Source organism: Agelaius tricolor, unplaced genomic scaffold (assembly GCF_023055355.1).
Source record: "Agelaius tricolor isolate 1412-34295 unplaced genomic scaffold, bAgeTri1.0.p SCAF_2, whole genome shotgun sequence".
Classification (NCBI taxonomy): domain Eukaryota; kingdom Metazoa; phylum Chordata; class Aves; order Passeriformes; family Icteridae; genus Agelaius; species Agelaius tricolor.
In genome coordinates, this window is record NW_027269262.1 from 8,051,883 (window position 1) to 8,065,264 (window position 13,382).

A 13,382-nucleotide genomic window follows, 5' to 3' on the forward strand; every position below is an offset into this window, starting at 1 on the left:
GAGGTGGGCAGGAGGCAGGACCACTACACCCATTCCTCTTCCAGCAGCAATGGCTTAAACCAGTCTCAAAACCAACTGAGAAATGACATTAAAGGAGTTCCTCTCTAGAGACCTTTCCTGCCAGTGAGTATTCCCTCCTGGCTTCAGGGGCTTTCTCGGCAACAGTGTGAAACTCTGACACATGATGAGGAACACTCACTGATGGGAGAGATTCCTTTCTCCAGAGCCCTGTGCCAGGTCCAGGCAGGGCACACCAGCACAGGCTGCCCAACTCACACAACAGAAACCTGCGCTGCTGCTTGAGGTCCTAAAATGTCGATGACTCACAGAACAACTTTGTGGTTAGATATGGTGGAATGTCTTGGGCTTTTAGTTTGCTATTTTGGAAGCTAGGAAGTAAGCTTTAAGAATACCTTCTAAATGTTAAGAACTGTGAGGTGAAGCAGCAAGAAGTTGGAAGATGCCAAAAGCAAGGGTGTTTATGCAAACGAAGCCAGTTGCAAACTGAGCTGTGCTCACTGCTTGGCTCTGTTTACTACCAGTTTCTTCATCATCTTTTCCGTTATTTAGCCACCAAGTGTCTGCTTCACAACACCAACAACTTCATCTTCTGAGTCATTAAAAGCTGATGTGGAACTGGTATATTCAGTTTACAGCAGAAAACAGAGGCATAGAAAGATTAAGAGACAGAGAGAAATTAAAAGATATGCCAAAATTGCTGGCTAATTTTGATCTTCAGTTTACATCACCTAGACATTGATTTTTTTTTTTCATGTACTTTTGCAGTATTTTGCACCAAGCTGTCACTATAGTCAAACAACTGTTGTTGCATAAACTCAGAACTTGTGCCTGGGTATCTCAAGGCAAAGTGCAGCACTCACCATTAGTGGGTGGCTGCAAAGGTTTGGTGTAACAGAATCTCTCAGTCTCAACACAAGAAACTCAGTGGTAGATGCAGAAATTCAACAGAGCTGTCTCAAGGCAACAGTGACCAGTGTTACCCACCCTACTGTTCCCTCCCCTCTTGCAATCCACTCTCAACAGGCTTTTGTCCATCAACTGTGGCTACTGACAAAAGATCCCAACCATCCTGGCAGTGAATAGGTCTACACCCTGCTGAAAACACAAGATCAAATTTGGGAACATGGCACAATGAGACAGAAGCAATAGAGGTGATTGGAAAAGGTGGCAAATTGCAGCTTTAAACATAGCCTTTCTTACACCATGGAGTATGTGGGACAGTTTATTGCATTTAGACATCATTCACATTACAATAAAATTTAAGGTCTGCAGGCACATTGATATCTAATTTACAAGATGCTGGACCATACACACCATAAGACACAGACTAAAGATCCTACACCTTTAACCAGTAAAACAAAAAAAAGCAAAAAAAGAAACATTATCCTTCCACATCCCAAAAGAGAAACTCAAGACACACAGGAAGAGAGTACTTCTGTGGTCAACAGGAGATCTGTCTATTCACTGCATTACAGGTGGATCTGCTGGTACTCCAATGGGAGATAAATCAATAGAGCCATGCATTCTCTCTACCTTCATGAGAGATGTCTGGAGCACAGATTTGGCTTGTAGAATGAATTATACAAAACTATCTGACATACAGAAACAAAAACTGCTGCCAAATCACGGGATATTTTCTGTAGCAAAGTCACCAAGTCAAAACTCTTCTTGTTCCACCTGTGTCTCACTCTTGCTCCAGAAACTTAGGCAAGACACATATGCAACACCTTTACAGATGCCCACAAGTAAGCTACAAAGTGCAGACCACCAGCACTTCTGGTGTACTAATACTGCACCAGCAGCCCCTCTGGAACATCCTAAACTAGGGCATCACTTTTGTCTCAGAAACAATACAAAGACCCAAAAGTCAAGTGTGCTTTTACACTTCTTTTGACTCAAGCAAGCACAAATTCTAGAAGCAAGCCTTGAGAAAGCTCAATATTTTTATTAAGGCATTTGATGAAAATCATGAATAAAGTACAGCACACAAATCTATTCATAACTTAGACTACAAAACCAACACTAATAAGGAGTATCAATCTGTCAGCTTTCAACACAGACAGACCTATTTCAGCACTAAAAGCACATTACAATCTTAAAACAACACAGAGAGACTTTGTTAACTCACACTTGAGAAGCAGAAGATGCCCAGCTCTTCTGGACATTTTAAAGCCATTACATACACAGCTTTCCAGCAAACTTAAGCATGACTTTTAGATTATTGCAAAGCTATCAACCTATTTAGCAAAGTTACTTATATTATACTTGCATTTCCTTATCAAATGCAAAGCACTAGAAGATTTGGAAGCAGCTGTTGAACATTATGGGCCTGTCTGCCATTGTTTCCAAAGAGAAATACTTGATTGAGAAGGAAAAACAGCAACAACTTGTCTTCTGAAAAAATAACAGAAAGCTTATCAAGAAAGAGACAAAAATCAAAATATTTGTTACAGTTTTGTTTTGGTGAATCACAGCACTGTGCTAAACAGGGTACACATAACAAAACTTTTCATTTTAAACTCTGCAATTGGGTACTTCTTAAGTAAACAAAAACATGAGCCATTTTTCCTTCTATATCCTCAGAACCATCTGACAACAAACCAAGCCCACTCAGCCCTGCTAAAAGCATGATTCTCTAATGTAACTGTACTTCTGGGAATATATTACAGATTCCATGAAATGTTTTGTTACACGTGTGGATCAATTGGCCATGTAAATACAGAGTGCAGCCACATGCAAAGGAGTCTTTTTGTTAGTTTTAGTGAGCTGAAACAGTAAAGAAAAATAAGAAAATGAGACCTCTGGGTGTCTGAGCAAGACAGGTATTTTCCTCTTTTGCAAATATTTCCCTTTTTGTTTTCTGAAGGAGGAATGATGATGCTTTTGATTAGCAACACAATACATAATATTAATATTTAAAAGACTAGGACAACATCAGGAACACCTGCTTACGAACTCAGCTCCAGTCACATCACTAATGGACAACCCATACCAGGCTTTTCCCACCCATACCTTTGGCCTTCACCTCTGAAACCACTAAACACTCTCCAGAACTTCCATGCACCCAATCCACATCTTTCTTTGAGACATAGAAAACTGTAATTTCTCTCAAATTTTAGCGACTCAGCCCCATTGCTGGGGATGACAACGACTTGTAAGTTGGTCAGGAGACTCAGCCTGATACTGTGTATGACTCCTCTTACCAAAGCAGCCCACTGGTGATGGCAACGTGTTTCACATTAGGGACGCATTTGCAGTGAGGAGCAGGGAAGGCTGATATGACAAAACAATCTAATGAAACAAGGGCAGCACAGCACGTCTTATTGGTACCTTCAGATTCAACATGCTCTTTCAGATGCAAACAGGCATCAAAGCCATGTCACTAATACACTCATGAAAACAAATGGTCAACTATCTAGATTCGGTTTTATTTGCAAAATAATGTTTCCCATACCCCATCTTGCTTATATAGGTTTCTTTTCCTGTTGTAAAATCAGGTCAGTATAGCACTATATTCCATCATCTACAAGCAGACAGTGAAATCTTCAGAATATAAGGATCTTCACTGATCCTAACACTTTAGGGCAGCAGCTTTTCTGCCAAAGGCTGTCAGATTTCACAGAATATACAAAATGAGCAAAATCAAGCCATGATAGAAAACAAAGAGCCCTAAGGTTTCCTAACAAAATCTTAAATTTAGCTCTCTATATTAAACAATGTTACTTTATTTTCCCCAGACAATAAGGTTGCTTACAGTAAACACAGCCAATATTAAAACCTTCAAAACTTATTCCTACATTGCAGCAAACCTCAAATTAACTAATGGGAGTGTGTGGGGGGGGATTTCTATGGTGGTTTTTCTCCTGTGTGTTTTCTTGGCAGGAAGGGAGAGAAGGATTGTGTTGGGGTTTTTTTAAGGGAAAATACTTTAGGTTCTTGAAGGTGGCTATTTATTCTCCAGGCTGATTTGGACTGCAAGTGCAACCCAAATAACTCATCTAATGCACAACAGCATAGAGGGAGTCTCAAGGGTTGTTCTACAGTGATCTCCAAAAAAGTTAAACATTGATGGGCTCTGAGCAAGTCTAGTTAAAGCTGTTGGCAACTTGATTGCTATGGGGCAATGAGAGGAGCTGGCAGCAGGGAGGGAGAAGCCAGGTAAGGCCATGGAGTGTTCTTTGTACATAGTACAAAAGGTGACAATCAGGTTTAGACAACGTAAAAATAGCTTTTAACCTAAAAACCTGTAAAAACACAGGTTACTTAATCTTACATCTTTGTCTTTCAAATGTTACAGAACATATTGTTTTGATTGCCAAGTTTGCTGAGTTTCACCTTCGACCATATACATTTATGCTTTTTTGCACACTTAGTTGTCATCAATACCAATTACCATGGATTAAACCATATGCTAAACCACCCTTTTTTAAAAGTTTTAATGGTTAATTAATAGCATCAATTTAAGATGTGTCTAACTTTGCATACGCACAAATAAGCTGTCAGAAAACAGACCTGTGAAACTTTTCAATTTCCCCAAGTTCCAGCACAAACTGAGAGTTTGTGAGAGATATTGTGTTCAAAGCAAGTATTTTCTGCAATGCTCTCAGGGACTGATAAGGAGACTACAGAAAGTGAAATCCAGTTTTCTTCATTATCTAGACTAGAAATGGAAATTGTGTACAACTAATGAGAAGTAAACTGATTTTTCAAATCACTTCACCTCTAACAACCCGTGACAGTAGCAATATCTGCTCACAAGGTGCTGAAGTTTATAGCAACCTGTGTAGTTTTGACAATCATTGAGCTGTTCCAACATAATTTCTAACTATGGGCTTGCTGTATACACTGCTATTTCCCTTCCCAACATTTAACCCATCTCAATTCATTCAAGAACTCCATTAGTTGAAGAAAAATAGGAACTGATGAAAACTGCTGTAACGGGATTGATAAAAGCTAAATGACTAGAGAAATTATGCAAGGAAAAAAAGGCAACTAATTTCTTACACAATTAAAGAGTTTAATTAGATTATTTATTTAAGTGAATAGAGAGCTTTACAATAGATTTAACTCCTATTAAGTTTCAAGCAATACAGGAGTAGATATCAGAGTACTAAAATTAGATCAGTCTCATATTTGATCAGAAAACATAAGCTCAGTTATGTCAGCAACTTGGTAAGCAGCAATATTGAAAACTCAGTTCTGATTTATTACTTCACATCCTGTAAGAAGGAGAAATGTAAAATCCCTGATCTGTGAAAGAGGTTTATCCATCATACCAAAATGCTACTCAGCACTTCCTGAATAAAGACACTACAAAAATGTCTTCTCCAGAAGAGACTGTTAGTGGTAGCAATGACAACAGTCTGCAAACATGAGGTCTCAGATACAGCTGTATGCACAAGCCCTTGAGAGACTCTCAACTGTAAACTAACTGAGACACATAAGAATGTTTGCTGTGTTTTGACATAAAAAAGTTAAAACCAGAATCAAATGCTGTTCCTGCCCCTAAAGCTTTATGTTGATTTTTGTGGTTTTGTAATGGCTTTTTTCCTCTGAAGGGATGCTTCCATACTGCAACTGTAAAATTAAGCTGAAAAAAGCTGATGACAGCTACATGTAAGGGTGCAGGTGGAAGCATGTTCTTCCAAAAGCTGGGCAAAAGGGCGGGGATGGAAGCGTGTTCTCCCTCAACACGGATGTCTGCTCTTCAACCAACCTGCATTTTTCCTCTCATTTAATTCCTCTAGGGCCACTTCTACCAAGGCAGTAACAAATACCCATAGGATCAGATTCCTCACATTCACATGGGATTGATAAAGTGCACTGGGATTTTGTTCAAGGAAATGCCAGGACATGTAAGCTTGCCAGTTTGCAGAGCAGCTTTCTCACCTGCTTGCCCCTTAGAGCCAAGCTACCATGTGGCTGTGCAAAGGCAGGAGAGCAAGGAGACCAAGGTCAAACCTAGCAATGCTCAAGGTAGCATGCGTGACAGGTGATAGATAAATAGTGAGAAGCCATGCATGGGAGGAGGTTTTGATCCCCTCAAAAGCAAGCTAAACTGGCAACTATTAAAGAAAAACAACTACCGGCTGCAGGACATCAAGTTCTGCCATGTCACACCCATTTCCCACCTCCCCCTGTATTTCAACTGTAAATTCTCTGATAAGGAAACTGCTTCTTCCTTTGCATTTTCAAAGTTCATGCTGGCTATTGCTGTAAGCTGGAGAACATCAAGAATGCTGTCAAGTACACAGACTGCAGGAATAAGGACATGTTCCAGTTATTCTCTGTGAAAATTAGAGCGGTCTCACAGACAACTCCTAAAACTTGCTTACAAGTTACTTTTGGAACAAAACCAACTTCTTAAATACATATTCCTTTAACCTCATAATTGAAACTGCAACCAAGTTTCCCAAGAGCTTTTCCTTCTCAACTGAGAGCTACATACCTCTCAGATTTCTGGGATGTATCTGCTTTGTCCGAGGCATTTTCCTCTAATCTCATGCACCACTTTCTCCTCTCAGAAACGGAAAGTACAGCAAGCAGAGAGATGGCAGCTCCATAAACTTGTCAAAGGCCTCAGTTAATCCGTATGCTAAAAAAACAGAGAGAAAGTTATGAGATGAAGGCATCAATAAGAAAAACAAAGATACCTATCTGATCCCTTTCATCTTCAAATGACTATGGAAATTAGTAAGAAATATTTCTGCACCTATGATTTGCTAAAGAATCTTTCCTTTCTGACAGCCTAGGAGCCACCCTGGCAGTCACACTCCGACCACCAGAGTTACACTGCTGGGACCGAATTCTTTTCACAGTAGGCTTGACTCCCTCCACTCTCCACTCTCACACACAAGATTTCCTTGCCGGCTCAACCCACATTTCCCACAGCAAAGTCACAGACCCCCGGTCCATTAAGTAATTTTTTCACGGCGCAACAACAGAGTAACAGCCCAAGCTGGTGCCTCAGAGGAGGGATCCTCAAGGATCCCCCGGGCTGTTACGCCCTCCCAGACTTATGCGTGCCAGCGTCAGGGGTCTTCCAGCTGAGTCCCGGGTTCCCGCTGCGTCCCTGTCCCCCGGCAGGGCGACAGATCCTGGTGCCCTTTGTTGTGCAAAGCGTCGGCACCACTTCCCGGCCTCTTGCCCCGGGCTCCCGCCACCCAGAGCTCAACCTGCAGCTCCCAGGGCGGCTGCACAACCTGCACTGAACGGATTCCTCAACAGGTTTTATGGAGGCAAGCGTTCCAGTATCTTAAGAGAACCACGTGAGGCTGAAACTCCTTTTAGGATTACTCAGGAAGCATGAGAAAACGAAAACACTTTTCCACATTTGTCAGCTGTTTTCTAGCCAGAAAACATCTTCCAATAACCCTCGTCTCATGCAAATAAATCCAAAAAATTAAACAAAATTTGGCATCTGGCTTTCAGATACACATCTTCAGCTTCGGGTGGGGGAAGTACAGAGGGGAGGGCAAACACACAAAGCATCATCCAATTTGTAACATTACCTACAGAATCCTTACATGCAGCATGTAAGTTTGGAAGAATTCCCCATGGGATAGTTCTGCTGAAATATCAGTGTACAGTTGAGGATCACACTAGCTCTTGACCTACCTGCACTTTCTTACTTTTCAAACATTCTTAGGAATTGCTAACAGTTCAATGAGCGTTTTGTTCGGTTTCTGATACAGGATGTGAAATCTCTCAAAGACCTATGGAAAACTACTTACACACAAGAACCTAAAGAAGAAAATGACTGGTGTAATTACACTCTTCCATCTAAACAAAATTAAAAAATAACAAGCTTCTGCTTCTTTATAAAATAATTCTATTTCATGTCAACAGATTTTTCTTTTTATTAAACATTAGGAATAATTTTTTTAAAACTGTATGAACTTTGGAATGGCCCCTAATATAGGCAAATTGATTAAGGACAGCTGTTTGAAGGAGGAAGGATGTAGAGTTCTTAGCATTTGTTGTAAGTATTAATTTAGGGGCACTTACATTGTTTTTCAAGGCAACCATGTTCTTGAGAAAATTTAATTCAAACCCAATTAAAATAGACTACTTGCAACCACCCCTTCAGTCTACATACTGTTAAGGAATATAATCATTAATTTTTAATGTTTCTTTTGTCTGTTGCTGCATAAAAAGACCCAAACAGGAGAAAAAAAATTACTGCAACTGACACAAAGGAAAGCTGGAAAATGTTATTCTGACTGAATGATTCTTCACTAGGGTATTACCGCACGTTGAAGGAAAAAGACGGAAAAAACCCAAAACAGAGCACAGTGCCTGTCAAACTGTTAACTCATACCAGTTTATCTGCAAGCATAACAGAAATATTTAGAAATTAAATAAAACCTTATGGTAACAGGTCCATTTTCCAGGTCTTAGGCACGAACTGGAAATGGAGAAAAGTGGCTGGATGGCTTGAAGCGACCAGCACTCCCTGAGCCCCGGTCCTCCCCTTTCCTTTGGCTCGACTGGGAAAGTCCCTGGGGCTGGGCTGAGGTTTTTAAAGACGCTAATAAACACCGTCACTTCTTTACACAAGTTATTCCAAGCGAGAGTTTGAAATCCCCCGGTGTCTCCATAAATCGGGAGCCCCTTCCCGACGCTTCCCTGCAGCACAAATGTCATCCTACTGACGCTTTAATGCCACCAAGCTTCCCCGCTCTCCAGCAGGACCCTCTCCTTCGGGGAAGAGATAGCCGTGTGAAAGCCACGGCGGAAACACCGGGCAGGACCCACGCCAAAAGTCATTCCCTCTCTCGCTTGAACGAGGGAAAAAAAATAACCAAAAAAAAAGGGGAGAGGGAGAAACGGGCCTTTGCGATCGCAGCGGTCACATCCCCCCGTACCCACCCAAAAATGGGGGAGCGGGGCGGGAGGCAGCCCCGCGGGGCCCGGGGAGCCGCGGGTATGTGCGAGCGGGACTGCGAGGGGAAGGGAAGGGGAAGGGAGGGAGGCAAAAAATCCATGAATGAATAAAGAGGGAGGAGCCTGGGAAAACCCCTCTGCAACGCCGCACCGAACAAAGCGCTGCACACATGCCGCGGGGGGGTGGGGGGGAAGGGGGACAGAGGGACGGGGGGCGGCCGCGGCCCGGCACCCAGCGGGGACGGCGGCGGGGCCGAGAGGAGCCGGGCCGGGGCTCCGCGCCTCCCAGTGCCCCCGAAACCCCGGCTGCAGACCCGGGGCGGAGAGGGGGGGACGCCCGGACAAACCCACGGGGAGCCGGGGCGCACTGGCACCCCCGGGGGCAGCGCGGGTGCAGCCGGAGCGCGGAGTCCCCGCGCGTCCCGGAGGGGCCGCGGCGGAGCGCGGTGGGCTGAGGGGGGGATCGGGGCCTGCGGTCCTCCCCGTCCCCGCCCGCCCGCCCGCCCGTTTCCCCCCCGCCGCCGGTGGAGGACACATTGTGTTGTGGCTGCCGCAGCTCCACGCCGAAGGGGGCGGCGGGGGGCGGCCGTCCCGCCCCGCACCCTCGTCCCCGCAGCGCCTCCCGAGCCCCCTCCCGCCCCCCGCGGGGCCCGCTGCAAACCTGGCGGAGGGGCCGGCGCGGCGGCTGATGGCGGCGGCAGCGGCGGGGAGCGCGGCGACCCCTGCGCGGCGGCGGCGGCGGCGGCGGGAGGGAGAGGGAGGGAGGGAGGGAGAAAGAGCGGGGGGAGCGGGGGGGGCCGGGAGCCTCCTTCACTTGACAACCTCAAACACAAACATGACCCAGCGCCGCCGCCGCCACAGCCGCCACCGCGCCCGCACACACACGCACACACAGAGCCCGGCAGCGGCACCCACCCCTCCTCCATGCACCGTCCCCCCGGGCCGGCCAAGGCGCCGCCCCCCGGCACGGCCCCGCTCCGCAGCCCCCCGGCCCCCGGCCGCGCCCGCCCCCCGCGGCAGCAGACCCCTCCTCCGGGAACCCCATCCCCCACGTCCCACTCGGGAGCCCCCATCGCGGCCCTGCCCCTCGGCCGTGGGGCGGTGGACGGGGGGGGACACAATGCGGGGGAACGGGGGGCGGGGGAGTGGGAGCCTCCCCTGGCAGGCGGGAGAGGCGGGGCGGGCCCGGCGGGGGAGGGAGGGAGGGCGGGAGGGAGGACGGGCGGGCTCGGCGCATCCGCCGGGGTCCCCTCGGGGAGAGCCGCGTTCCCCGCCGGGCCCGCCCCGCCCCGCCCCTCCCCCCGGCGCCCCGGTCACCGTCGGGGGGAGCGCGGGGGGTGTTTTACCTTCTCTCACTTTCTATTGCAGGAAGCGCGGCCGGAGCAGTGACGTCACCGGGTCTCCCGGTCCCGCCCCCTCCCCGGGTCGGGGGAGGGGTCACCGAGGGGGTTTCCTCGCGGCCCGGTGGGGGAGGCACGGCCGGGGGGCCGCCGCTGCTGCTGCTCCGCCGCCTCCTCCCCCTCTTCTTTCTCCTCCTCCTCCTTCTCACCGGTGGGACTGCCCGGGCGCCACCGCCCCGGCCCCTGCTCCTGCCCTGAGGCAGGGGGGCACCTCGCCGCCGCGGCTCCCGGGGGTCTCCTCAGAGGGGGTCCCCGCTCGGCGCGGCACGAGGCAGCGCCTCCCCCCGACGGCCGAAGCCGCCGCCGCCGCTCGGGGCGCTGCACGGTGCGCGTCGCGCTCCCCCCCTGGCAGGGCCCGGCCCCCGGGGCACCGGCACGGCCGGGCGCGCACACACACACACACGGACGGACACGCAGAGAGACGGGGCTGACGCGGAGATCCCGGAGGTTCCTCCCTGCCGCCCGCCCGGACGGGCTTCCCCGCACCCCCGCCCGCCCGGCCCGCCGCGCCCCGGCGCCGCCGGGGAAACTCACCGCCGCGCCGCGCATCCCGCCGCGGCTACAACTTTCCATCCCGGGCGGCAGCCGGCGGCGGCAGCGAGCCCCTCCGCCGCTGGAAGTGGGCGGGGGAGGAAATACGAGGAGGAGGCGCGTCGTGCTCTCCGCCGCGGCGCCCCTTTTTTGGCCCGGGACGCGGGTTTTGCCGGTGGGGGCTGTGCTGCCGCTGTTGGTTTCCTGCATCAGCTGCGGGGGTGTGTGTGCACAGCACACACGTGTGTGTCTGTCTGTGTGTGCGCTCTCCGTGCCGGGTCACCCTGCCCGGCCGAGGGCTGCCCTCCCTTCTCCCGCACCACTGGCAAGCGAGCGCTGGGCCGCCCTCCAAAAGGCGAGGGGGCCCGAGCTGGGTTTTGGGTACTGAGGAGAGGAATTTGGCATTTCTTTTCTTTTTTTCCTTTTTTTTTTCTTTTTTTTTTTTTTTCACCCAAACTCCCCGACAGAGCAGTGTTGGCAGCTTTTCATTGCCACTCGGGTTTTCAATCGGGTTTTGCTTTTGAATCCAGTACGTGATGTCTTTAGCAAACAAACCCAAATAAATGTGTCTTGCATCACCTCCGTGTTCTCCCTCCTCCCGTGCCTGCACTCCCCTGGCAGTCTGTGTGCTCAGCTGTGAGCACCTTGGCCCTTCTATGTCCTTCCCTTTGGAGTTCAGTGTCCGGACCAGATCCTGCCTTAAGTGAACAGGACCACCATTCTCAGAGTTTTCAAGGTTTTTACCGGGAGTTCCTTCAACCTACATTTAATCATGTTTGTAAGACAGATGAGTATTTTAGTCCCCATTTCACAGGAGAGAAACCAAGGCAGGAAGATGCAGAGTAGCTCGCTGCATGCTGTGGGCTGACATGACACCACTTCTGCCTGAGCTTTTGGCCACAGGCGCTGTCTCTGGGCTATTTTTCCTCTTGAGTTCACTTAAATTATACCTTGAGAACACTTCCAGCTTACAGTGGTGGCAGGTTCTCTGCTGTGGGTAACCTGTCCTATGTCCTGCCCAGAGGCAGCACGGGAGGCAAATGTAAGTGAAATCCCTGGCTAGTTTGCAACTGGTGGTTAGGGCAAGAGATAGTATTCATTGCTGAACTGGAGATTCATGGAAAAATCAGACCCTCAAAGAGTATCTTCAGGAGAAATGTGTTCTTCTGCTCCTATTGGACAAGCAAAAGATGATTCTTTATTGTTAGAGACAGTGCTTGTCTTCTCCCTTGTCTGTCCCCCCCTCCCCCACCTTGTTCTTCCTTTGTCTGGCTTTTAGACTTGGGATTCTGACTTGCTGAAGAACAGAGTTACTGTTATCCTAAACACATCAGCATGAATATGATCCTACAGGTGCCATAAGCTTAAATTAGTGTACCAAGTCTGACCAGACACAAACCCAGGACCATGCAACTTCTGAAGCTAGGTCTGAGCCTCTACCTGTTCCGCTCAGCTGTCCCTTGAAGTCTGTCCTGCAGGCCTCTGGGACACATAGCATCAAGATCCTTCTTTGCTACTCATTGTCTGAAAGCCTCACATCCTGATCACCAGAGTCATCAAGAGAAAGCATCAGATGCTGGCCCTTCCTCACAAGATGCCTTAGGAAGAAGGAGCCATCACAGCTGCTGCTGGTGCCAAAAGGAATTTTTTCACAAGGACCTGAGTAAGTTCAAAATAGATGCTCCAGCCTGCAAGTTGAAATGAGACCATAGCAACCCCCCTGCAGCCTGCAGGAAAGGTTTGTTCTGCTAGAAGTAGTCAAACTTCCTCCCACCCATCAGTGAAAATCCAGCCCTCTCACCGCACCTATGTGCACAGGAATATAATAAGTGCCCTTCCTCTGCAGACAAGCACAACTGTCTTAACAAGAAAGACTCAATGAGGTGTCAAAGAGGAGACAGGTCCTCAGGGATGTGTATCATATGGTGGCAGCTGATCCTCCCTTGAACATAAAACCAGTCATCCCAAAGTCAGTTTGGGTCAGAGGACAAAACCAAGAACTGAAAGTCTGGCCCCTTGGGGTTATTTCCAGGGCCACCTGAAAAAGCAGCCAAAGAGGCAGCTGTGAGCTGGGGACTCTCCTCAGCCTGTTCCCCTACAGCGAGCACAGCTAAGGGCCAAAGGACTGCCTTGAGCACAGTTCAGTGTCGTTCCAGCAGGCTGCCCCCTGGCCAGGTAAAAAATGCAATCCTAAGGGCTTTGAAAAGGCAGCATACCAAGCTGTTTATCCCAGGCAGACCACTTCATCTTTTTTTGTCTGTTTTTCCATCAGTAAAAAGGAAGTGCTTACCCACTCAGTAAAGCACTTTGGGAAAAATACTGTAGATGATTGCTAGTAGGAGGCACAGAGTAATCTTCTCAAACCTGCAAATGAGGGAAATTCTTTAAAACTTTTCAGCGAGATTTAAAACGCCACATCAATATGCATATAGGAAAAAAAAACCCCACACCACCTTCACTGAAGAATTTAGATACTTATAAAATTTCACCTAAAAGGAGTCCTGCAGGATATATATCCTCTTTAAATGACTATGTGTATAGCTG

At 48.2% G+C, this 13,382-nt stretch overlaps 1 protein-coding gene across 2 annotated transcripts in view; it reads right to left on the minus strand.

Annotated features, from left to right (window-relative positions):
• The window catches only part of HIVEP1 (HIVEP zinc finger 1), a 128,179-nt gene extending 117,055 nt beyond the window's left edge, over positions 1-11,124 (minus strand). Inside the window, exons 1-2 of one of the 2 annotated variants that reach the window (XM_071452048.1) lie at positions 10,842-11,124; positions 6,470-6,616 (exon numbers count right to left, since the gene is read on the minus strand). In XM_071452048.1, coding sequence (XP_071308149.1) covers positions 6,470-6,509 — 40 coding nt within the window. In that variant the 5' untranslated portion in view covers positions 6,510-6,616; positions 10,842-11,124. Of the gene's footprint in view, positions 1-6,469; positions 6,617-9,568; positions 9,714-10,841 lie in introns of those variants that run through there. The other variant, XM_071452029.1, reaches the window with a different exon arrangement.
• Between the last annotated feature and the right edge of the window lie 2,258 nt (positions 11,125-13,382).